This window comes from Miniopterus schreibersii (genome assembly GCF_964146895.1).
Source record: "Miniopterus schreibersii genome assembly, chromosome: 6".
Taxonomy (NCBI): Eukaryota; Metazoa; Chordata; class Mammalia; order Chiroptera; family Miniopteridae; genus Miniopterus; species Miniopterus schreibersii.
In genome coordinates, this window is record NC_138107.1 from 64,194,694 (window position 1) to 64,221,989 (window position 27,296).

General features: G+C 36.5%; 1 protein-coding gene across 1 annotated transcript; it reads right to left on the minus strand.

The window, feature by feature from the left end:
* Window positions 1-1,237: 1,237 nt before the first annotated feature.
* Window positions 1,238-26,935, minus strand: SERINC1 (serine incorporator 1). Its single transcript, XM_081140017.1, has 10 exons — window positions 26,755-26,935; window positions 20,547-20,708; window positions 17,683-17,852; window positions 10,398-10,477; window positions 10,032-10,169; window positions 6,520-6,689; window positions 6,335-6,425; window positions 4,681-4,825; window positions 4,350-4,580; window positions 1,238-2,808 (listed from the first exon to the last, which is right to left on the minus strand). The coding sequence occupies exons 1-10, from the start codon at window positions 26,791-26,793 to the stop codon at window positions 2,673-2,675; spliced, it is 1,362 nt and encodes a 453-aa protein (XP_080996143.1). The 5' UTR covers window positions 26,794-26,935; the 3' UTR covers window positions 1,238-2,672.
* Window positions 26,936-27,296: the final 361 nt, after the last annotated feature.

A 27,296-nucleotide genomic window follows, 5' to 3' on the forward strand; every position in this document is an offset into this window, starting at 1 on the left:
TAATAAAACTTGATAATTCATATGTAATAGAGCATTTTACTATGTTTTTTGTTTTTTTTTTTTGAAATTCACAGCAGGAGCAATACTTTATTAAATTTATTGGGGGACAGTGGTTAATATGAACATACAGGTTTCAGGTGTGAGTTTCTGTTAGAAGATATATACATTGCTCTGTATGGCCACCACCCAGTCATATCTTCTCCCATCACCATATTTTAAGATGCCCTTCAACCCCCACCCCCTTCCCTCTGGCATCCACCACACTGCTGTTTGTGTCCACAAGTTTCAGTTATCCCACATGAGTGAAATCATATGGTTCTCAGCTTTTTCTGACGTTTCACTTAGCGTAATATTCTCAAGATGCTTGTGTTGCAAATGGCAGTACTTCCTTCCTTACGGCTGAGTAGTATAACGGCCATCTCCTTCATCCAGCCCTCTCTGCAGGACACTGGTTGTTTCCATGTCTCGGCCACCATGAATAATGCTGCAATGAGCATATATATTTTGGGGGGGGCGCATATATCTTTTTTAATACGTTTTCGAGTTTTTGGGTACATACCCAGGAGAGGGATTCCTGGGTTGTATGGTAGCTTTACTACTTTTTGAGGCACCGCCAAACTGCTTTCCATAGTGGTTTTACCTGTCTACATTCCCACCAGCAGTGAAGGAGGGTCCCCTTTTCTGCACAACCTCCCCAACACCTTATTGCTTATCTTGCTGATCACAGGTGTGAGGTGGTAGCTCCCTGGAGTTTTGATTTGCATTTCCCTAACTGCTAGTGAGGGTGAACACCTTTTCATATGTCTACTGGCTGTTCGTATGTCTTCTTGGGAGAGGTGTCCAGGCCCTCTGCCCACTTTCTGATTGGGTTGTTGAAATACTACCCTAAGAATAAGAGCAGCAGCATCAAATGGCAACTTAGGGAAAAAATGACTGGAGGACACAGCAAGTATAGAATAGAATTGTCTGTCAAGTGAATTAAAAATATTCTCCAAACTAAACTGGTCCACCTACAGGTTCTTTAGGGTGAGAACACCACTTTAATTACCTTTGAGATCCAATTTCAGGGGTTACTTTCAGAGGAAAAAAAGGGTAAATATCACCTTTAAAACAATTCAATTTTTCAGGACAGAAAATGGTCAATTAAGCCTCTAGTGTCAGGTTATTTTATACACAGTAGGAATAAAGGTCTGAGTATTTACAGCCACCTCAATTTGATAAAAAACACCCTGCACACTTCCTCTGAATTCATTTATTTAGAGAGAATACAGTCATTCAAATCATGGAACACAATATCAACACAGAAAAAAGTGGGGGAATTAAGTTGTTACATTTCATTTAAATTAATAAATACATTAAAAGCAAAGGTAGACTTTTAAGACTAAGACACCACTAAATGACACAAGTAACTAAGAGTTTCTAATTAGCTGTTATACTGTTTTATTTTTAAGATTATAACCTATATATATTAATTAGATGGCAGCATATACAAGAGCATTTTAAACATCTTTTGAACTGTATAGTATATTATAAGCAGGAGTTCATTCTACAGCATTCCATCATTCTCATGATCTCGGTTTACAGGCAGAAGGCAAGCTGGGTACCGGCCATCCACATCACATAAACTGCCCACCACTGCTCAGGTGTAAAGTCCACTTTGCACGTACTCTGAAGAAATCAGTTTTGAATGCCAGAAAGAATGTCAGACTTCGTACTGCCAGCTTTGCCACTAATTAGCTACCTGAGGTGTTTTAAGTCCGCTTCAGTTGCTTCATTTTTAAAACGGGAGGACTGGACTGGATTTTGTCTAAGTACTGAAGCCTAGTATTTTGCAGTTTCTTGCTGTCCTGTCAAAAGTTTACCACCTTTGATTTTCAAAACAAACTTTGAAAGTGATTTTCAACAACTTCCTTCTAATTCATGATTATCCTTTTCAAAACCTTTGTCTAAATCCTTCATAGTTCCTAAGATCTCCATTAAGCCCATACTTTTGCATGTTTATAATGACCAAAACAAAGTTCACTGTGTTGGTATGGAAGAGCGATCCCTCCTCAAGGAAGATTTAACCTAATTGAGTATTCTATTTAGTACCTACCACCAATCTGAGTCTCTTTGAAGTCTCTGTCTCAGTCTCCATCATAACCTATCTTGTTGTCTATCAAACACTCCCTACTTGTTTAAGTTTCCTATCTTTATATCAAGGGAAAAACCTGAAAAGATCTTCCAGACAACTGTTGTTTAAGTGACTTTATATAATTTTTAAATGGTTCTTTGCAATCTCCCATAGGGCAAGGCATCAAGTATTTCGAAAGGCAGCCATACACTTCCTTTTATTCTTTCTAAGACAGCTTAAGTTCTAACACAATTTAAAAAATTGTCAAGTAGGTCTTTTATCTATTATTTTCACATGTATGGAACAGGTTAAACCTAACAATGTCCACTTTTCCTATCTTACCACCATACTCATAAAACCTCTGTGATTCATTCTAACACACCTATCAATGCGCTTGGCAAGAATACAATGAATAAAATGGCAAGCAGTAAAATCTAATTCATGCCAAAACACTGGAGAAGTTTCATGGGAAGCGCACACATACACAACTTTACAAAAACTGGAAATACTGTTAACCTCAAATAAGCAGTGATCAAACTGGGACTCTCATGCCAGACATTCAGTCAAAATCACGATTTGTAAGAACAAGTGGTGCCACCAGTGTCCAGACATACAGTACAAGGCCGATCCAACTAGAAGAGATTTTCACCCAGACAGCTGTCCACTGACTTTTCATCTCACGAGAAGGCTCATACCTGAAGTTTAAAGAAAACAGAAAGGGGAAGTGTTGAATTACCAGCCATCAAGCTACTTCATTACTTCAGAAGTTTTCTTTGTATACAGTTTGTAGATAACAATAATATAGTTGCTGACTAATCTGCTGCCTTGCTTTCCTCACTAACTTTAACAATGTGAAGGTAAAAATCAGTAATTTTCTTTAAAGGAGTAAAAGACACAGGCATCTAAAGTAGTTTTTTTATATAATACTCAGAGGCTTTTTGTGTATTTCTAGCTCAGTGGTTCTGAGATAGCAGAGAAACGGAGAGTGACCCCTAGATGTTGTTATAACACAAAAGACTTACCAGTCTTATCCTGTATAACGCGTATAATCTGTTCAAAGCATACATTGGAAACTCCCCCCTTCCTCCCATCTCCCTCTCAGATTTAAGACTGGGAAGGAAATACATCCCAAACTTAGCTGATTTTTGTGTTAATGAAACATACCAAATATATTTTTGATCTAAAGTCTTAACATTTACTCTTATTACCTGAGACCCAAAACTGAATTATTGAGAACTATGTGGATTCTTACAGCTTAATATGTTGCATTGTAGGAATTTTAAAAAATGTTTATTTTTCAATAGTAAATGCCAGTAAAGGCTGCTCTCAAAGAAATGAAGCAGAGTGACTTTTTTCTAAATCTTTTGCTGGTAATTAGTCTTATTACAAGTTAAAGGTATTATGCATTAAAAATTATTAAAAACAGAACTGCCCAAAACATCTATTTCACCTTGAATCTCAGATCAAATCTTCCACTAATCATTTGGACAAAATTTGAATTTTCAAAAACAATATAAATTGCTACATTCCTCTTACCAGAAACAGATTTACGGATTAGTTTTAAAGTGATAAAAAAAACAGATTAGCTTTAAAGAGGTTCTATGGATCTATCTACACTAATGTATTCACACTTCAATTTTAAAGCCTTAATGACAAGGTTTGAACAAAACAGAAGACATATCTTTTACTGTATGTTGTCGAGAAGTGGTTACAGTATTTAAAAAATAAGAAAAAATAAACTATTGGATCAACTACCAAGTATTTCTGTAAGAAATGTCAGTTTCATGAAAATATCTATTTTAATCTCTACTGAATTTGGAAATATTTTAATGTTATCACAAAAGCACAGAAGTCTGCATTTTGCACACTGATCTCAATATTCATTTCGCTATAAATTTTGAAATACACTGAAGGTTAAAAAGTACTTCACACCATACTTTGCAATGGAATTAAGAAAAAGCTATCATGCCAAGCCTGTATGGCTCAATGTTTGAGCACTGATCTATGAACCAGGTCACAGTTCGATTCCCGGTCAGGGTACATGCGCAGATTTCAGGCTTGATCCCCAATGGGGGGTGTGCAGGAGGCAGCCAATCAATGACACTCATCACTGATGTTTGTTTCTGTCTCTCCCTCTTCCTCCCTCTCTCTGGAATCAATAAAAACATATTTGGGGGGAAAAAAAGAAAAAGCTATCAGAATTTCTAAATGCAAAGTTTTCACAAAATATAAGTACCTGTACCAGTTGGTAAGGGTCATCATGATATAAAGGGAAGCCAGGAAAAGCATGAAGTGGAAGAAGGAGTAACTGTAAGTGACACCATCCCTTTCATTATCTACAGCTCGGTGAACATCATCTCCATCCTCAAGTGATCCATCAGTTCTGGCTCCACCATCATCTATTAATGTTGATTCATCACTTGTTAGAGTCAGTTTATTAACCTGACTATTGTTTGAAGTACGGATGCTAAATGACAGTTTAAAAAGAGAGAAAAGGGGCATTAAAAAATTATGTATAAATGAATATCTAGACTTCTTGTTAAAAAAAATTCCGTAATTTTTCTTACCTTGAATAAAACACACACAATAAAAAGAGGATTAGTCCTATAATTCCTTGAGCATGCCACCACTGGACGGATTGTCCCTCCTTTGGGACAGTTCTTGTTGTGTTGTATCCAATTATGCTCAGTAGACTTGGGTTGCAATTTGTTTCTGCAATGTAAATTAAGGTCAAATTAAAATGTTAGAATAGTATGAAAAATGTATTTTTCAAGGTATAATTGTAGTTCCTTTTAACTTTTTATACCCTTACAAATTCAAAAGGCTTTCTGGAAAAGAGAACAAGTGTAACAAAAAAATATTTTAAAACAACTAGTATTTGTATTAATAATGAAACCTTTCAAGTTTTATATTGCTAATTTTATAGAAGTGCTTGAAAAGTTAAATAATTTCATTTTCAACCTCATGCAGAGCTGAGAAACATTAAGCTCTCTAAGGATAAATCTCTAGATGACTCAGGAATAGAATTCAAGTATTCTAAACCAAAATGCATTGGCTTTTAATATATGCTGTCATATACCAGCAGTTTCTACTGACTTTAAGAACTCTATCAACTTGTCAAAGTACATTGTTATAAAAGCAAGATAGCTTACACATAATACCAGTTATTAAATTCTAGGAAATGCTTTGTGGAAATGACCATTATATGCTCTAATGACCTGAGGGTTACTCAGTTTCTTAACTCTTCTAAGAAAGAATTAAAGTAGGGTTGGTAAAGTATTCAGTGAAATTTCCAAAATATGTTGTTTTTTTTCTCACCAAGCAGGGTATGTCAATCACCATCTTATTAATGAAGATTATTCTTATCTTAAAGCCATTCAGATAAGGATAATTTCAAAATCAATATTGTTTTTCTAACCACTTACCTAGACAAAATTAATAATGGCTCTTTCTCTAATATACTAAAAAAACCAAAAACCCTTTCTCCAACTAGTGATAAAGCACCTAGAGTTTGTAAATTCAATGAAATGTGATTCAGATAACATTTTATAATTATTTTAAAGGAAAAGAGACTATTTTCTTCCTTTTAAAAAAATAATTTCTCACCAATTTGTTTCAACTCAAGTGACATATATTGGCTTGTATTCCCATGAAATGCAATGTAACTGATCTACAGATTCATTACAAAGCCCAATTCTATTCACTTGCTAGGTAATAAAAGACAAAAAGAATAACTTCAGTGAAAAAAACTGTTAGTGTCTACAACTGAATTAAGAAGCATTTGAACCACTTTTATTTCTTCTTATTCATATCATATGCACTGGGAAAATTAGTTACATTTCTTATAATTTTCATATAACTTCTTATAATTTTGTTAGTGAAAGAAATTAAAAAATATATAGCAATGCATCAAACATGGGTATTATTTCCATACTCTTTATTGCTCTAGAAATATAACCATCTTCTCTCACCTACAATACAGTTGATTCCCTTTATCCAATATGCCCTCCCTCTAGCACCCCTTACCCTCTGGTAACCATCTGTTGTCTGTCTCCGTTAGTTTGTTCTTTTGTTTGTCTTTATATACCACATATGAGTGAAATCATACATTTGTCTTTCTTAAATTTTAAATAGCTTAATTTCACAAAGTGACCATCTTTGGGGGGAAAAAAAAGTTGCAGGATTGATTAAAAATAAATAAAGCCAAGCAAAAAAACGTACCTGGTTCATTGGTCATAGCAGACCATGTCAAGTACATTGTGTAGACTGTAATTACTGAAGACTGTAACAAACCAGATCTTGGTTGTGATTCCTACAAAAAATAAGCAATGGAGATAAATATTCAAGACTTAGGAAAACTCAGAAAAATAGAAGCTTCATACAAACTAATGATATAAAGAGCATACTTGGATTTTTGGCAGTATAGACATTACAGAAGCACCAAGGCAGAGGAGCATGTTGACACTGATGAAGGCCTTATTTTCTGAACAACTGGCTGGATGAGTATAGTAAACAAAGAACAAGACGATAGCAACTAAAGACAGCAGATAATTCAGAGCTGTAGCTGATAACAAAGCTGTGAAAGAAATATAATTGGACAATTAGATTTTATCACAAATATTAGAAATTAGGCATAGGCTTTATTTAAAATAATGTTGTTTTACTCAAAATATACTTAAGCAACTAACACTGTCAGCATTATGCAGGCTATAAAAGGAGGGAAAAATATTAATTCTGAACTTTATAACAGAATAGTTTTATAGTGTTTACACACAGCTCACAATTAGATGTTTTCTAGTAACATACTAATGTGGTTGTTATTAATAGTAATCACAGAGCTTATAAAACACATTCTCATACACTAAACATTATTTTCAAAATACAGAAAAATATCTAGAAGGGGAGTATTACTTAAGGTTTTTTTAATCTATTTTTTCCCCATCACCATTTATCCCTTTAGCTGCTTACATCTCCACCCACCCTCTCCCCAACCCACAATCACCACTGTTGGCTGTGTCCATGAGTTTTCTCTTTTTTGCTCACTTCCTCCTTCCCCCAACCCCTTGCCCCCATCAAAGCTGTCTGCCTGCTATCTTGAGTCTGTTTTGCTGAGTAGTTTAGTTTGTTCATTAAATTCCTCATATGAATGAAAGAAATACGGTATTTGTCTTTCTCTGATTGGCTTATTTCACTTAGCATAATACTCTCCAGGTCTATCCATGCTGTCCCAAAGGGTACGAGATCTTTTTTTTTTACAGCTGCATAGTATTCCATGGTGTAAATGTCCCACAGCTTTTTTATCCACTGATCTACTGATGGACACTTGAGCTGCTTCCAAATCTTGGTTATTGTAAATAACTCTGCAATGAACATAGGAGTGTATATATACTTTTGAATTAGTGTTTTGGGTATCTTCAGATATATTTCCAGAAGTGGAATTGCTGGGTCATAAGGCAGTTCTGTTTTTAATTTTTTGAGGCATCTCCATAGTGCCCCCCACAGTGGCTGTACCAATCTGCATTCCACCAACAGTGTACAAGGTTCCCTTTTCTCCACATCCTCACCAACTCTTCTTCTTGTTGACTTATTGGTAATAGCCATTCTGACAGGTGTGAGGTGATATTTCATTATGGTTTTAATTTGCATTTCTCTGATAGAGATGTTGAGCATCTTTTCATATGTCTATTGGCCATCTGTATGTCCTTTTTGGAGAAGTGTCTATTCAGGTCCTTGGCCCATTTTTTAATTGGATTGTTTGTTCTTTTGGTGTTGAGTTTTAAAAGTTCTTTATAAATTTTGGATATTAATCAGATGTACTGGCAAATATGTTCTCCCATTCAGTGGGTTCTTTTCATTTTGCTACTATCCTTTGCTGTACAAAAACTTTTTAGTTTGATGTAATTCCATTTGTTATTTCTTTTGTTTCACTTGCCTGAGATATATCAGAAAAAACATTGCTACGAGAAATGTCTGCGATTTCACTGCCTATAGTTTTCATCTAGGATTTTTAACGTTTCACGTCTATCATTTAAAAGTCTTTAATCCATTTTGAGTTTATGCTTGTGTGCAGTGTAAGAGGGTGGGTCTAGTTTCTTTTTTTTTTGCATGTATTTGTCCAATTTTCCAATACCATTTATCGAAAAGGCTATTTTTAGCCCATTTTGTTTTTGCCTCCTTTGTCAAATATTGACTATAAAGGTGTGGGTTCATTTCTGGGCTTTCTAATCTGTTCCATTGATCTCTATGTCTGTTTTTATGGCAGTACTATGCTGTTTTGATTATTATGGCCTTGTAATATAGTTTCATATCAGGTAACATGATTCTTCCAATTTTGTTATTCTCTCTCAGGATTGCTGTTGCTATTTGAGGTCTTTTGTGGTTCCATATAAATTTTTGAAATATTTGTTCTAGTTCTATGAAATATAGCATTGATATCTTCATAGGTACTGCACTGAATCTATAGATTGCTTTGGGTAGTATAGACATTTTAATGATGTTTCTTCCTATCCAAGAACATGGTATACACTTCACTCATTTGTATCTTCTTCAATTTCTTTCTTCAGTGTCTTATAATAATTTTCCGAGTACAGGTCTTTGACATCCTTGGTTAAATTTTTTTCTAGGTATTTTATTCTTGAAGCAATTATGAATGGGATTGCTTTTTAGCTTCCCTTTCTGATAGTTCATTACTGGTGTATTAAAATGCAACTGATTTCTGGATATTTACTTCATATCCTGCTACATTACTGAATTCATTTATCAGTTCTAGTAGTTTTTTTGATCAAATCTTTAGGGTTCTCTATATACAGTATCATTTCATCTGCAATGACAGCTTTACTTGCTTTCTTTTCAATTTGAATGTCTTTTATTTCTTCTTGTTTGATTGCTGTGGCTAGGCTACTTAAGGTTTTTAAAGAACCATAATTGTTTAGTTGTAAATAAAGGCATTTGAAACAAAATTATTTTCATTGTCAATGCTAATAAGCCCATAAAACAATGCTTTTCCTCAACTAAAATCTTTAAGAAAATTTTTGTTATGAAAGAGTAAGTCATTATTATTTAATAAGGTAGCCTAAGTTTCTTCTAAATAAATTTCAACATACACAATGTATTTTAGTTTTGTGCTATGTATGCTTAATATACACACATTTATGTATATATAAATCAAGGACAGGGGATCTATCCAACAAATATTTAAATGCCTACAACATTCTAGGCCCTGGGGACACAACAAGAGGACAAAACAAAAACTCTTACATTAGACTTAACATTAAAGACTGACATATTCTATATAAGTGAATTTTCCAAATGACTAAAGCTTATTTCTTTGAATAGCAAACTCTCCTATTTTAACTACTGAGATAAAATACCACAAGCTAGTTGTGTGAGAGAAACATTAGGCTAGCAGGTATGTTGGACTTACCTTTCATTTTGATTTAAAATATTTTTTAGCTGAAACTCAGACCATTTAACATTAAAGCTAGATTTATGGCTTTTTTGAAAACTAAAATCAGAAAAATTAAGCAACACTGGGTTCACATTTCCACAGGGCAACTATAGGATGGAAATGAGCAACAGCTATGCTCTTTAAACAAGGCCTTCATAGTCTCCAAAACATCATTCTCTACTATTTTTACAAGGACTGAAAAGAAACTTAAACCTGGCTCTTTTCCTCCATTTTTATTATGTGTTGTAAGCATTTGAATTTTCATCTATTTTACAGTATAACCATAGGACTCAAGTTCATTATCATTAATAAACAATTACAATAAGAATTCTTTTAGTGTTACTCATATACATAAACCTCTTCATAAAAAAATTAAACCCATAAAAATCATGATTTCTCTATAGTCTACATATCTGCTCCCATCTTCAAAATTCAACTATCTTGAAGATATTCTGTAAGATAAAAACTTACCTGCATACCAACATCTTGAGTTTCCTTCTTCCATTTTTTCAACCCATGATTCATTCCAGGAATGGGCAAAATCAATAAGTAAGACTAGCTGTATGAGGATGAAGCAAAAGGCACCTGCCATGCCTACATAAAACCACACTGAAAGAAAAAACAACAACACACATACAAATGAGTGGCTCATTGAATTTTTATTATTTCATTGTCACAATCACAATACTCCAAGGGGAAAATAGTATTTTACATAAATGCTTTGATTCTGCCAACTAAGAGAAAACAAAACAAAACAAGTAGCGTTACAGTTCCAAGCAATGATTTGTTTCTTTAATAAAAGCAACATCACGCAATTAAAGAAATATATTATCTTACCAGTTGTAAAAGTTCCTTCTGGAATGAAGAAAGCCCCAATAATAATTGCTATTGCTGCAGCAAATTTAAAGAACCAGAATCTAAAAGAACAAGAAATATGATTTTATTAATAAACAATAATTTCATATATAAAATCTTTTAAAAGCATTTTAAAGAATAGCAACACTTTAAGTGGCTGTTCTTTTTTTTTTCTGATGACATCCTGAGAATGAGAAGTGAAGACTACTATGTAAACCATTTTAGGACAATTTTAAGAAAAATATTTTTGTCATTAATTCATTATAATAAAATAAGACAATCAGTTCCATTTCACAGGTATATTTTATGTAATGAGTGAGATAATATGTGAAAATGTAAGGTACACTGTACAGCTAAATAAGGTTTCATTTCTTTTACTGATTGATTTTTGAGAGAGAGAAACATTGATTTGTTTTTCCACTTACTTACGCATTTATTGCTTCTTGTACGTGCACTGACTTAACCCTGGTGTATCAGGACAATGCTCTAAACCAACTGAGCCAACGAGCCAGGGCCTTTGGTGGTGGTGTTTTTAACTCATGGCACAAAAGTGATAAGCACCATTATCAGTACAAAAAACACCTAATCTGTAGCTCATCCTTTAAAATGGGTGGGGAACCTTTTTTTCTACCAAGGGCCATTTGGATATTTATAACATCATTCGTGAGCCATACAAAATTATCAACTTAAAAATCAGCTATGAAAAAAGCTCCTAGATTTACTGAATATCAAGTCCCGTCTGTGGTTGCCTTGGCAGGGCCAGGCAAAACGATTTTGCAGGCTGGACATTCCCCACCCCTGCTTTAAAACCAGAAAAGCCAAGAGAAAAGCCAGTAGAGATTCTTGTTTTTACTTAAGCCAATGTACTAAATCAAGGCAGACAGATGACCAAAAAACTGTTTGCTATCTCTACTTATGCTGAGCTAGACCAGTGGAACACTGTCTTTGTAGGAAGGTTTTGACAGGAAGAAAGAATTGCAGAGTCCCTATCCCAACAGAAAACCTAACAAACTGATTTATACAGAAGGGTTTTAAGCAAACCTGCACGAATACTTAACATGCTATAAGAAAAGGACACCTGTTACTCTACTTCCAGCATAAGCACACATTCACTGGTGCCCAGTAAAACAGGAGTGTTACAATAAAAAAAGCATTTTTGTTTTTATAGCACTATCAACTAAAAAGCACACAGCACATAATACTTGATCTTTAAGGGGGTAACCATGGAAATCCCAAGATTATATCTACTAGGGTAGCCTAAGTATTCAACTACAAAAATATTTTTTCAAAAATGCTTAAAAGAGATTTCTAGAAACAGTGCGACTCCATCAGGACCAGCAGAAGACACAGTGATACAAGGACTGCGAATGTAAGTCTAGGAACTGATTTTCACATGTAACTTTTAGGTTAAGAACATCTCTTCTCAGTTGATTTCCAGTTAAGACCAGCTGTGATAGTAGGAGCTCCGGAAATCTCAAGAAAGGCATCTGGCTTCAGTAACACCCACATACACAGTCCCAAACAGTCAAAAAACCCCATTGAGGACTGAAACGTTAATGCATATAAAAAGCTCTGCCTGCCCAAGACTCATGCAAAGCCTGCTGGAACAAAGAGGGCTGGTGATAGTGGTTGCTGACACACCAACATGTATGCTGGAAAAGGCCCCCAGGTGGAATGTGGGCCTGCTCCAGAGAAGCCTGACTCAAAAGCCCCTGAGAGAGGAGTCTACTTGGGGAAGGAGTATTGGTGTTACTGAACAAACAAGGTTTTTCAGGAGAACTAGGTCATAGTAAAGTCAGGTAATTTTTTTGACCCATCAATACTTAACATTAATGAAGAGTTGCAAAACAGAGCCAGTCTTTCCAAGATGTATTCTTCCATCATTAGCCGAAGCCTCTCCCAGTATATTTGGCAGCCGCTCTCCAGAACAATCTCATTGCCTGGAGGTGGGACCTAGCGCTACAGATTGTTTTGGGAAGCCAGCAAAGATGATTTGCACAATGAAGTTACCACTAAACCACTGCGTAAGTCCAGTCCCCCAGCCTTCTTCTGCTCTGTAGTCCAGAAACATTTCTTTAAAAGCCAGAAAATTGGTAAATGTCGGTAGCATGTAAAATATGTCCCCAGTCACGTCTTCTTTATGCTGCTGTAAAGTTGTTGTGAAAGCCGCCATGTTAAATCCAGGAATCTGCTCCAGCAGCTCTTCATCAATACACTTTTCTACCAAAGAAATATATTCGTTAAATATAGGTGTGTAGGTGAGTTTATTCTCTTCTGTGTCTTCAAACTCCTGGTACTAGTTGTCCATAAAATTTCTGTCGTAACTGGAACTCCATGAATGTCCAACCACAGCATCAAAGGTAGAAGAGAAAGCACGAAGCTTTCTTCCTCTAGGACATCCATCCTCACTGTGGCTGCATCCACCCTGCATGGGGTGAGCGGGTCCACAGGCCTTCTATCCCACCAACCGTCAGGGCCCAGCCTCCATTCTCCAGAGCCCCAACTGGCATAGGGGAAGCCTCGTCGCCAAGGCCACGACCAGTTCACCCAAGCCCTAGCCAGGTCAGCATCTGCATGCCACCCTACCCTCAAGATAAGAAAACTATAGACTAATTTCCCTGATGAATACAGATGCAAAAATTCTCAACAAAATATTAGCAAAGCAAATTCAACATTATCAAGTGTAATTTATCCTTGAGATACAAAGATGGTTCAATATATGCAAACCAATAAATGCGATAATTGAAGGAAATATAAAAATCATTAAGACCATCTCAATAGATGCAGAAAAACTATTTCACAAAATACATCTTTCATGACAAAACAATCAACAAATTGGGTATAAAAGGAACATATCTCAACATAATAAAGGCCATATACACAAAACCCACAGCTGATATCATATTCAATAGTGAAAGAATAAAAGCTTTTCCTTGACAATCAGGAAGAAGACAAGGGTTCCCACTCTTACCGCCGCCCCCCTTTCCCTCTGAGATTTGTCAAGTCTGTTCCACGTTTCCATGCCTCTGGTTCTATTTTATTCATTAGTTTATTGTGTTCATTAGATTCCAGATATTAGTGATATCATGTGATATTTGTCTTTCTCTGACTGGCTTATTTCACTTAGCATAATCATCTCCAGGTCCTTCCACACTATCTCAAAGGGTAATAGATACTTTTTTTACAGCTGCATAGTATTCCACGGTATAAATGTCCCACAGCTTTTTTATCCACTCATCTACTGATGGGCACTTGGGCTGTTTCCAGATCTTACCTATTGTAAATAACGCTATGAACATAGGGGTGCATATATTCTTTCTAATTGGTGTTTCAGAATTCTTAAAATATATTCCTAGAAGTGGGATCACTGAGTCAAATGGCAGTTCCATTTTCAATGTTTTGAGGGAACTCCACACTGTTTTCCATAGAGGCTACACCAGTCTGCATTGCCACCAGCAGTGTTCCAGCGTTCCTTTTCTCCACATCCTTGACAGCACTTGTTAATTTACTGATGGTAGCCATTCTGGAAGGTGGGAGGCCTCACTGTCATTTTATTTTTCATCTCTCTGATTAGTGCCACTGAACATTTTTTCATGTCTCTTTGCCATTTGTATGTCCTCTTTGGAGAAGTGTCTATTCAGGTCCTCTGCCCATTTTTTAATTGGATTGTTTGTCTTCCTTTTGTTGAGTTGTATGAATACTTTATATATTTGGAAATTAACCCCTTATCAGATGTATCACTGGCAAGTATGCTCTCCCATACAGTGGGCTCCCTTTTCATTTTGATGCTGGTTTCTTTTGCTGTGCAGAAGCTTTTTAGTTTGATGTAGTCCTATCTGTTTATTTTTTTCCTTTGTTTCTCTTGCTCTAGGCAATGTATCAGTGAAAAGTCTGCTACATGAGATGTCAGAGATTTTGCTGCCTATGTTTACTTCTAGGATTTTTATGGTTTCATGACTTAAGTCTTTTATCCATTTTGAGTTTATTCTTGTGTACAGTGTAAGCTGGTGGTCTAGTTTCATTATTTACATATACCTGTCCAATTTTCCCAACACCATTTATCGAAGAGACTAACTTTACTCCACTGTATGTTCTTGCCTCCTTTGTCGAGTATTAATTGAGCATAACGGCTTGGACCGATTTCTGGGGTCTCTGTTCTGTTCCATTGATGTATATGTCTGTTCTTACGCAAGTACCAGGCTGTTTTGATTACAGTGGCTTTGTAGTGTAACTTGATATCTAATATTGTGATCCCTCCAACATTGTTCTTCTTTCTCAAGATTGCTGCGGCTATTCGGGGTCTTTTTTGGTTCCATATAAATTTTTGGATTATTTGTTCTGTATCTGTGAAATATGTCATTGGTATTTTAATAGGGATTGCATTGAATTTATAGATTGCTATGGGTAGTATGGACATTTTAGTGATGTTAATTCTACCAATCCATGAACACAGTATTTTCAATAAAAGTTTTTCCTCCACAATCAGGAAGAAGGGCTCCCACTTTCACCATTTTTATTCAACACTGTATCAGAAGTCTAGACATAGCAATTAGGTAAAACAAAGAAATGAAAGGTAACCAACTTGGAAAGGAAAAAAGTACAATTGTTATTTGCAAATGATATGATCTTGTATATAGGAAATCCTGAAGACTCAACCAAAAAACTGTCAGAACTAATCAGCAAATTCAGTAAAGTTACAGGATATAGAAATCACCATATGGAAATCAGTTGCTTCCATTCACTAATAACAAAATATCTGAAAAAGAAATTTTAAAAACTATTCCAAATCCAATAAAATAGTTAGGAATAAATTCAGCCAAGGAAGTGAAAGATCTGTACAATGAAAATTACAAAACTATGATGAAAGAAACTGAAGAAGAAACAAACAAATGGAAAGATATCCTGTGTTCATGGATCTGAATGAAGACTTATACTGTTAAAATGTCCATACTACACAATGGCATCTATAGATTTAATGCAATCCCTATAAAAATTCCAGTGGCATTTTTCACAGAAGTAGAAAAAACAATTCTAAAATTTGTATAAAACCACGAAAGACTCCAAATAGCAAAAGCATCCATGAGACGGAAGAACAAAACTGGAGGTATCACACTATACTACAAACTATACTACAAAGCTATAGCAATTAAAACAGTACGGTCCTGGCATAAAAATAGGCACATAGAACAATAGAAGAGAACAGAGAGCCTAGTACTAAACCCTTAGATATATGCTCTTTAAGAGACAATCTTGGGAAAACTGAATAGTCACATGCAGAAAAATGAAACTGGACTCCTATCTTACACTACCCACAAAAATTAACTAGAAATGGAGTAAAGACTTAAACATATGACCAAATACCATAAAAGACTACTAGGAAGATACCGATACTAAAAAGAAAAAAACAGGGAAGAAGCTCCTTGACATTAGTCTTGGCAACGAGAGACACCAAAAGCACACTAACAAAAGTAAAATCAAACAAGTGGGACTACATAAAACTAAAAAGCTTCTACATGGCAAAAGAAACAATCAACAAAATGAAACCTACAAAATAGAAGAAAATAACTGCAAACCATATACTAGATAAGGTGTGATTATCCAATATATACAAATAACTCATACAACTTAATAAACAAACAATATGATTTAAAAATGGACAGAGAAATTTTTTTCAAAAGAAACAATACAAATAGCCAGCAGGTATATGACAAGGTGCTCAATATCACTAATTGTAGGGGAAATGTAAATCAAAACAATTACATCACTTCACACCTGTTTGAAAGGCCATAATCAAGGCAAGAAATAACCAGCGCTGGTGAGAATATGGTAAAAAGGGAACCCCTATGCACTGTTGGTGAGAATGTAAACTAGTTCAGCCACTACAAAAAAACAGTATGAAGGTTTCTCAAGAAATTAAAAATAGAACTAACATATGATCCAACAATTCTACTTCTAGGTGTATATCCAAAGGAAATAACAGGATGCCAGAAAGATATCTGCACTCCCATGTTTACTGCAGCATTATTCACAATAGGCAAGATATGAAAACGACCTAAGTGTCCTGTCAATGGATGAATGAATAAATATACCGTAAGATACATACATAATAGAATATTATACAGCCATAAGAAAGAAGGAAATCCTGCCATTCTCAAATAGACACAAGAGGATTTTCTTACCTTATCGTTCATGAATCACAAAATAATTCTGCAAATTGTTTACGTTTATTTTATTTCAACATTTAGACAGATTCAAAATTACTGAGAAGAGACTACCCATACTTTTATACTGAAGTTTACAGTCATGCACCACATAGCAACATTTTGCTCAACCACAGACAGGCCACCTATAGGACAGTGGTCCCGTAAGATCATAATGAAGCCGGAAAAATTCTTATCACCTAGTAACAATGTAGCTTACATAGTATCACAGAGCAACACATTACTCATGTGTTTGTGGTGATGCTGGTATAAACAAACCTACTGTGTGTCATCCTATAAAAGTATAGCACATACAATTATGTACAGTATGTAAACTAGATAATGCTAATAAAGAATTGTTACTGGTTTATATATTTACTATACTATACTTTTTAAAATACATTTTTCAATTCAGGTCACATACAATATTATATAAGTTTCAGGGTATACTATACTTTTCATTATTACTTTAGCATGTACTGTTTTCTACTTATTAAAAAAGGTTTCCTGTAAAACAGTATGCAGTGTTATGCCAGCAGCAGCCTCATGTATCTCATGTTTACCATGTCTCGACTGATCAGTTTCTCGTGTTTGATTTAATCTTGTGTTGTTTCATATATTCAGTGTAGCCTACGTGTACAGTGTTCAAAATGTCTATCTACAGTACTGCCCTAGGCCCTCACATTCACTTACTCATTCCCTGACTCACCCAGAGCAACTCCCAGTCCTGCAAGCTCCATTCATGGTTAAGTGCTCTATACAGGTGTACCATTTTTATCTTTTATACCATGTTTCTATTGTACTGTTTCTATGTTTAGATAGATACACAGATACTTAACAATGTGTTACAGTTGCCTACAGTATTAAGTACAGTAACATGCTATTCAGGTTTGTAGCCTAAGGGTCATAGGCTACATCATATAGCCTAGTTGTGTAGCAGGCTATCCCATCTGGGTTTGTGTAAGTTCACTCTATGATGTTCACACAATGACGAAATCACCTAACAACACATTTCTCAGAATGTACCCCCATCAAGAAGCAGCGTATGACTATATTCAAAAACTTACCCATTGTGCACTGCAGCTCTAGGATCGCTGCTGCTCTTCACTTTGATCATTAACAGAGAGAGGAGAAGATAGAACATAGCCAAGCCAAAGCACAAACGGTATACAGCTTTGTAGCCAACCAGAATATTACAAGGGACGACACCTTTTTCATTCTCACAAAATCCAGGAATCTAATATAACAAAACAAGAGTCTGTGATCTAGAATTTTTTCAAGTAAAAATAAAAATTCTATATAATCAAGTAGTTTAAGTAAAGATTTAGAAAATTAAAGTTTGCTTTTCAGTTTATGTTGAATATGTAATCAAAGTATAAGTCTGGAACATTTTTATAGATAAAAGTTTAATTCTTTTTCACTTTACGTGAGTACATGATAAACTACAAATGCAATTCCTAAAGAGAATGTTTATTTTGACTTGCAGACTTATTCTGAATTTTTTTAAAACTTGCATTCTACTGTGATATACTGAAGTACCTATATAAGAAAAAAATACAATCAATAAAAGTTTAAAGAATTATAGAGCAACTAAGTCACCTTTTAAACCCGTAAGAGAACAATGATGGCTTTTCAAAACCAATGCTACTTAAATTCATTTTGAGTTCTGGTCCCTTATTCTACAAGTGTTATTTCTGATAATGAATAAATTTGGGTTAACATAATCACTGGCAATAATTTTCTTTTTTAACTTAGAATCTTGAAAAAGACTGATCGTTTCAGAAAGTCATATTGGAATCAGAATACAAAAAAATATTTTTAAGTGAAATAAATAGTAGTCCTCAGAGCTATATACACTATTTGTATGTATGAGAACTTAAAATAACATTTAAACTAAGAAGGTGCTACTTCCTTTTGCTACTTTCTACAGTCAACAGCCCTTTTTTGGTCTGACTTAAATCCTACCTTTCCAACGCAGTTTAAACCTTATGGCAGTATGTATTTACACATAATCACTTGTAATATGTACTCACTAGCACCCTTAATTATCCCACTCCCTTAGAGTAGCACACCATCTGGCCAATTTCCATTATTAAGTTAATTCAGCCACCTATATTAAGTAGCGCTGGCACAGTAACCACCCCAATATATCAGCTTAAGACAGCAAAGGTATATTTCTTGCATCATGTACATGTACATAATTGGTAGTCAACTCAGGAATCCAGGCTGCTGGAGAAGCCACCATCTCAAATGATGTGCAGGTTGTAGTAGAAAAGAAAGGAGCTCTTCCATCATGAAGTAGCTGAAGTGTATCATACCCACGCACAGCTCACTGATCAGTACTGGGGACATGACCCTACATATCACAGTACTCTAGGAAATACAAATCTTTGATGACCTTCAGAAAGCAGAGAAGCAGAAATATTTGGTGATATGAGCTAACATTCACCAACTAAACTTTTATAACCATGGTCAACTAGATCCATGACAAAACCATATGAACATCTCCTGGCATGTTTTTTGCTTATACCCAGGACTTGGAATAACATTAACTGAGTATCCAGATGTGTCATATACAATGCTAGCTACTTTCAAAATCATAATAATCTAGTTTCCCAAACTTTCACCATTTTTCCTCACCCCAAAGCTAACCCCAAGCAGACAACTATGTGCTTTAAAATGGAGGTTCTGACATTAAATATTCTCTCTCAACCTCAAATTTCCTGTCATCATTCATCTTGCCTTAGAGGACAGCTAACTTCTACTGCATATCCCCTCCCTCAATCACCTTCTTCCTCCTCTCCCTCTTCTTGTATCACTCTCCTACACACACAAATGAGATCTCTTATCTTTGACTCTGCTCAAATACAAACAATTAAATCTCCCCATTCTAAAAAATCCTTTCCTTGACTTAGTTTCCTGCCAAGACCACCATCTTCATTATAAAACTTCCAATCAGAGTTTATACCCACTGGATACATTTCCTTATTGCCTGACGGTTCTCCTCCCATTCCCCTCTAGCCCCATCATCTATAAAGAAACTACTTTTTCAGGTCATGAACCGATTGTCCAAGACTCTTTTCCTAATGTCTACACAACAGTACATTCTCCTGGTTTTCCCTTTTTTCACTGGTCCTTCAGAGGTTCCCTTTTCCTCTATTAAACCCCTTTCTTTTTTAAGCTACACACTCATGTTTTCTACTTCCTGCTGGATTCTCTCTCTCTCCCTCTCACATACATAGTTCAGTACTCCCAAGTCAACATGTTACAAACTATAATAAATTGTATTTTCCTCATCTTTTTACAACCTGACTCCATGAAAAAAAAAATCTTAAAAATAAAACACCCACCCATTTTTTTTCTGGGTTAACAGCAACAGGTTCCTCCCAATTGTCTAAGACCAGAACCTTGTTATTATTTATAATCCTATCACTGCCAATATTTAAATCCAGATTCAGTCATTTCTACAAAGTCTATTTCAGGACCTCTACACACTTATTACATCATTGCAACAGCCTCCATGCTTAATTGCTTGTCTTCTATCCTAATTATCAGATCAATCTTCCTAGAGCATACATAATCAGGCTCAAAAAAGTTCTTTATCTTCATCAGGATTCCTATTTTTTAATCTCTGAATACAAAAGTTGTACTCATTCTTAGAATGTCCCTTTTCCCATGAGACCCACTGACATTTACTTGATTAGAATTACTTATTTTCTCTTATTATCAAAGCACATTTTCTGCACCACCATCACAGAATTTAACAAGCTGCCTTATATGGTCTGTCTTTCCTAAAAGATTATGAGCTACTAAAATTGGGACTATGTATTATCTTACTTTGTACATTATTCTGCTTCCAATACACAAAAATCAGTTTCATGCATACATACACTATAGGTTCAGTTAATCAATTTAAAAAAAAAAGACTAACCTTATTCAGTTGCTCTTCCATTCCCGGTATTAGCATTACACAAGCTACACACACTCCAACAAACAAGAAAAATGCATAGATCAGCCTAGTTACAGTGGAGTTGTTTCCACTAGGACAGCATCGGCACAGCAAACAAGGAGCACTGCCACACAAACATGGTATCTGAGAAAAGAATATTAAAAATAAGTATATTTAAAATGATACTGTGAAAATGTACATTCTACCCATTCAAAAAAGAAAAAACTGAAGTAATTACCAAGGGATAAAAGGTACATGGCTCACATACATATCTGTAAATTATAAAACTTAGTAACTTCTAGGTAAAGATGGAGCAAAGTAAAAAATATGGACAGCAAATAAGCACATGAAAAAGTACCCAATATCATTAGTTATTAGGAAAATATCACTACACACATATTAGAATGGCTAAAATCAAATAAACTGATAATATTAAGTACTGACAAGAATTCAGGGCAACTAGAATGCTTTGCTCATGGGAATAAAAAATAGTGTGGACATACTGGAAACCAGTTTGGCAGTTTCTTATAAGCCAAACATACACTTACTATATGACTCAGCAATTCCACTGCTAGATATTTACCTAACAAAATAACTTAAAGTCACACTAAAAACTTTTATGGGAATTCTTATAGCTACTTTATTACCAAAATCAGGAAATGCCCTTTAACTGGCGAGTGGATAAACTATGGTACATCTAAGCAATGGAATACCATACAATAAAAAAAAATAAAGTATAATAATATGAATGAATCTCAAATGAATTACACTATGTAAAAGAAGTCAGACTCAAAAGGCTATATACTGTATGATTTTTATTTATACGACATTCTGGAAAGGCAGAACTCTGAAGACAGAAAAAACAGGGGTTGTCAAAGATGGGGAAAGAAGAGTATTTTAAGGAGATAATTGTTCTGTTGTGGTTACACAAGTACATGACTTATCAAAACAGAACTGTATACACTACAAAGCATGAATTTTATGTACACTGTATCAACTAAGAAATGACAAAAATAAATATAAAAATAATAACGTGGAAGGAAAACAAAGACAGTGTAACATAAAGGTAACTGGTATCCTTAAAATAGAGAACCCTCGCCTGCCTGCCTGGCGTGGCTCAGCAGTTGAGCATCGACCTATGACCCAGGAGATCCAGGATTGATTCCCGGTCAGGGCACATACCCAGGTTGGGGGCTCGATCCCCAGTGGGGGGAGTGCAGGAGGCAGCCAATCAATGACTCATCATTGATGTTTCTATCTCTCTGTCCCTCTCCCTTCCTCTCTCTGAAATCAATAAAGATATATGTTTAAAAAAAAAATTAAAAAATAAAGAGAATCCTCTAAATAAAACAAAGGAAAAGGAACAAAGATTTAATACAAAAAAAACTTCCTTAGATGAAGAAATTTAACCTGTATTTTCAAAAGAACACTATTTTCCAGAAGCAAAAAAAAAGTGAGAAATGATTTAAAGTCTGACATATTTCATTAATTAATTTCAAAAATAAGTAAAAACTCTTCAGTTACCCAGGTAGAAGAAGCAAGTCAACTGCACATGTGACATGTGTTGGCAGGCGTGGGATAGAGGGTGGTATTAAGACAGAACACAATCCATAGAAATAACTACAAAGTTGAAGGAAATGGGTATACAGTTGACCCTTGAACAACAGGGTTTGATCTGTGTGGGTCCACTTATACGTGGATTTTTTTTTAATACCTTATATTGTTTTTAGTCTGCAGCTGGTAATCAAGGAGGGCAAAGGCTAACTGTATGCACCAATTTATACCATATTACATAGGTGACTTGAGCATCCATGAATTTTGGTATCTGCAGGGGGTCCTGGAACCAAACCCCTTTGGATACCAAGGGTAGTTAAGTTTTGGGGGGAGTCAAAAGTCATACTTGGATTTTTGACTGCATGGGGGGGGGGGTCAGTGCCCCTAACCACCTCCCCTTGTTCAAGGGTCAACTATACCATTATACCAGTCCACAATCTCTCTCAAGAATTTAACAGACATTTTTATTTTTTTATTTTTATTTATTTTTTATTTTAAAAATATATCTTTATTGATTTCAGAGAGAGGAAAGGCGGGGGAGAGAGAGAGGTAGAAACACCAATGATGAGAGAGTCATTGATCAAGCCCGAAACCCAGGCATGTGCCCCAACCGGGAATGGAGCCCCGATCGCCTGGATCCCAGGTCGACGCTCAACCGCTGAGCCACGCCTGGCCGGGCCAACAGACATTTTTAAATATCGAAGAATTCAGGGATTTCAGCATTCATGAATCCTTTTTAAAAAATCTATTACATACCAAAAATTGGGAGAAAACACGGTAAAAAGGTAATGCTTTTAGCTTTGAATCTACTTAAGTGGAGGGGTTATTAAAACAGAAAGCTGAGCCCTTGTCAGTGTTTCCAGCAAGTTTCCTAGTATGCTAATGCTACTGGGTCTAGGAACACACTTTAACAATGACTAGTTTAGTTCAAAGACTAAGCAACTGTGGCAATTATGGTTATAAAAAATAACGGCTACATATAAAAAAATAATACAGAGGGATTCTGGTTAAAGATGGCATGCTGAATATATGAATTTACTCATGTTCCCTTTAGAAACACCAGTAAAATGAAAAAGGGATTTTTTAAAGGAGAAATAAACTTAAAAGGCCAAAACAACAAATTAAATCTGGAAGACAGAGTAATAATAACTGACTTAACAGAGTAAGAAAGTTGAAATTATAAGCCATCAAAGGAAAAATTAAAAAGCAATAAAATTTATAGCAGAATCTCCAAATAGATCAAGAATTGGTGGCAACACATACCTCCACAAGTGAGACTGAAAATAGGATTGGTTGAATGCCGTTATACACACACACACACACACACACACAGAGAGAGAGAGAGAGAGAGAGAGAGAGAGAGAGAGAGAGAGAGAGAGAGAGAGAGGGAGGGAGGGAGGGAGGGAGGGAGGGAGGGAGGGAGATCCTTACTAGGTAGAGGACATTTTATTTTTTTAAATGTCTTTATTGATTTCAGAGAGAAGGAGGGAGAGGGAGAGAGAAAGATAGAAACATCAATGACAGAGTCATTAATTGGCTCCCTCCTGCACGCCTCCAACTGAGGATCGAGCCTGCAACCTGGACATGTGCCCTGACCGGGAATCACCTGGATCATGAATTGATGCTCAGCTGCTGAGCCACGCTGGCCAGACTTGAAAGAGTTTTTAAAGAGCAATTTAAGACCCCAGATTTCATTCCATTTTTTGCTCTGGCCAAATGAAGACGATAAGGCAGAAATGGCAATATTGATATTTTGGGCCAAATAATTGTTGTTGGGGGCTGTCCTAGAAAGTACATCGCAGAAAGTTTAGCAGTGTCACTGGCCTCTACTGCCCACCAGGATGATGTTAACACTGCTTACCTCAAGTTGTGACAATGAAAAATGTCTGCATTTTTCTCATCTGGGCACAGTTTTGCCTCGGTATGAGACATTTCCTGAAGGAGGCAAAACTGTGCCCAGATGAGAACCATTGCTATAAAAACATTGCCTTAAAAAAATCTTTTAAACTCTCCTAATGAAGAAATGTTTATTTACCATTCAGAAATTCCTTTACTTTTTCTTTTGTTAAATTCAGAAAAAGTTAGATTTATTGCTTTAAAAATACATGTTTAGCATGCCACTATTCCCAAAAAAGTATTTTTGTCTATTTATTCGTCCATTTGTATATATGCACTGAGACAGAAGAAATATTATGGGCCGTGGGATTGTTTTGTTGTGTGACATTTTAACTGTACACTCTGCATTGCTTGACTATCTGTAGCAGCTATGAATCATTTCCACAAAACAAGCCATTCTATCAACAAAATAAAAATCTAGCAAAGGGTGGTGCAAAATAGGCAGTCAGTAATCACTAGCTCTTTCTTATTAACTACTTAACTACATTACTGTAAATATCTTTGGCAAAAAATGACAGTTATTATATACAAGGTGCAGTCATCCAAAAAAATCAATTCTAGTCACTAACACTGTTGTTGAGATTGGGGTGGGTAAAAACACTTAAGCAAGTTTAAATTGCTGGTAATGTTGTAGTTATAGGATTAGGCGGGAGGTCCAAAGATGTTTTATGGTGTTTAAAGTCATCACCAAACGGTATGAGTCATCTAATTCCAGGCCCCTTAACAGCAAAAAAAAAAAAAAAAAAAATCAATGAAATAAAAAATTTAACACTCCAATCTCTACACAGTATTACACTCCTTTTCCATAGTTCGGAAATTTTTTAGTTGCTTTATTAATCAGAAAAACTTTTACAAAAATTAACCTAAAGAAATTTGAGCAAAGGAAGAATGAGGTTTGCTTAACTATGACTTAACTGATCTAATTTAATGACGTGAATACTTTTTGTCAAAACCTCTACGTAAATGAGCATACTGACTGTTAAGACTGTGGAAGAAAATGGATATGTATATTAAAGGGCAAATTCCCCTTTAATTGCTGTGGAACTGCACTACAACTGAACACTTCAGGAATAAAGAGACAAAGGCACCAGGAAGGAAAAGATGACCTGAATTGCATACTACAGGGTAAATTCCCACACTGGCCACAATAATCTAGAACCATGAATAACCTTGGCCACCTAGCCTCTCTATCTGCCAGAGATGTAATTACCAGAAGATAAGAAAACTACCTCTTTGTTACTATCTTTCCAATGTACTTGGAAAGGGAGTGTCAATTCTATTGCAGTTTTGTAGTCAATAAAGGTGGAGAACTAGAAAGACTGATCATCACTGATCTGGAGAAGAGAAATGGAAAACATGTACCCCTCCTAATTAAATCTTCCCTATATACAAAGAAATGTCCACTTGATAGCTGGACAAAATCTAGCTTTATGAATAAAATTACATGGTATCTTCCACTACAAAAAGAAACAATGAAAGCTATCTTATAATAATCATTTATTATTTTGTAATGCATTTTATTTATTATACTAAATTATGCCTCTTTTGTATAAAAGTTAATAGACAAGTAGGTTCTCTAATTTATTTGGATAAAAATATTCCAAGTTTTCCTGTCCGACTATGAGAATGGCCTGGTTGGAGTAACAACCTCCACTTACTATTTTATTAAAATTTAACATTTATAATTCAAGCCATATCAAGAACTTTTTGAGAGAAAAAAAGTATGTAAAATAATCAAAACGCTGGCTAAAGTATATAATACAGTATTTTGGGAAGTCAGACAAGCAACTGTTAGAAGTGGAAATTAGAACTCATAGATTAAAGAAAGATGATTTGAATCCAAATATCTCGCCCAAAATTACAAATACCGCTATTAACTGTAACGTCAATGTTTTGTCTACTTTTACTTGGAAGAGTGTGGTTATTTTGAACTAAAATTGACTTGTACCACCTAAATCAAGAAATCTTGCCACTAAAATGAAAAATGGTTTCACTCTAAAAACGCTGTCTAATCCAGATGAAAAGTACGCGTAATTAAACATGAAATTCCAGATTACGCAATCACGCTTTATGTCAAAAGACACAGGATGTTTAATACTGCGGAACTGACCAGCTTTTCCAGACACCCAAATTACTGGAGAAGTACTGTATAGCAATGTCTTCATAGCATTAAGGTCGAGCGCCCAGTCGCAGGATAGGACTATTTATTTCAAATCGACATCATTGCATCAGTATTACTGCCAGGCTGTCCCAAGTAACGGGCACTGAGCGCGGTCTGCGCGGCAGAACAAAGAGGCCGGCGTGCCCGAGGGATGGCAGCGCCGCAGCCTGCGGCGGCTGCGGAGGAGGAGACGGAGCACCGCAGGGGGAAAGGGCCACGGGCTTCGCAGGGCTGGCCTAGGCCGACAGGGAGAAAACAACAAAGGGGGCCTGGGCGAGCGGGAGAAGCCTTCGAGAAAGACGGGTGGGGCGGGAGGCTCGCAGCTCCCTTCCTCGTTTCTCCCACAGGAGTCCCCTTCCCATCGCCACCGTTCCCCACCCGACGCGGTCAGCTCTCAGCAAGAATCACAGCCCCGAAGCTGAGTCGGAGTGACCAGGAGACAGAAAGGAAAATGGGGACGGCAGGCACTCCCTGTTGGGCGGGGTGTGGCGTTCTCGCCGGTCTCCCCAAGCCCACCCGAATCCCTTTCTCTTCCGCCTCCCACGCTAGCGCCCCGAAGGCTGCCCCAAACCCCCTTACCCAGCTCGCCATGGAGCACAGCCCCAAAACGCTCCCCATCTCCACAACGTCGCAGACGCCGCAAATGCCAACAAAATGGAGACAGCGCCTCGCCAGCCCTTTCAGGCTTATTTACGATCCAGGGGCCACTTCCGGCGCAGCGCCGCCCCGCCCCGCCCCTCAGCCTTGCGTCACGTCCTCTGCGGCGGGGCGGGGCGGGGCGGGGCGGGGAGGACGCCGCGCCCGGACTGCGCGTGCGCGGCCGCGGGGGCCGGGCCGCCTCCTCCCGGGGACGTTCTAATTCCCCGGATTGACGGCGCCGGCGGCCGGCCGTGGTTTGTCGGATTAGACGGTGTGAGGAAAACTCCCCTTTGCTTCTTATTTAGGTAGTAGCAGAGGGTAGAGCTGGGGTCTTGGTGGCCGTTGTGCCCTCCTTGGCTGGAGAACCCCCTCTTCTGCTTTTGGGGGTTGCTTGCTTTCGGCGTTCATCCCTCCTGCCTCCGCTTCTCGTTTCTCCACTTCTGCGTCTTCCCCCCCCTCCCCCCAAAAACCCAAACAAACAC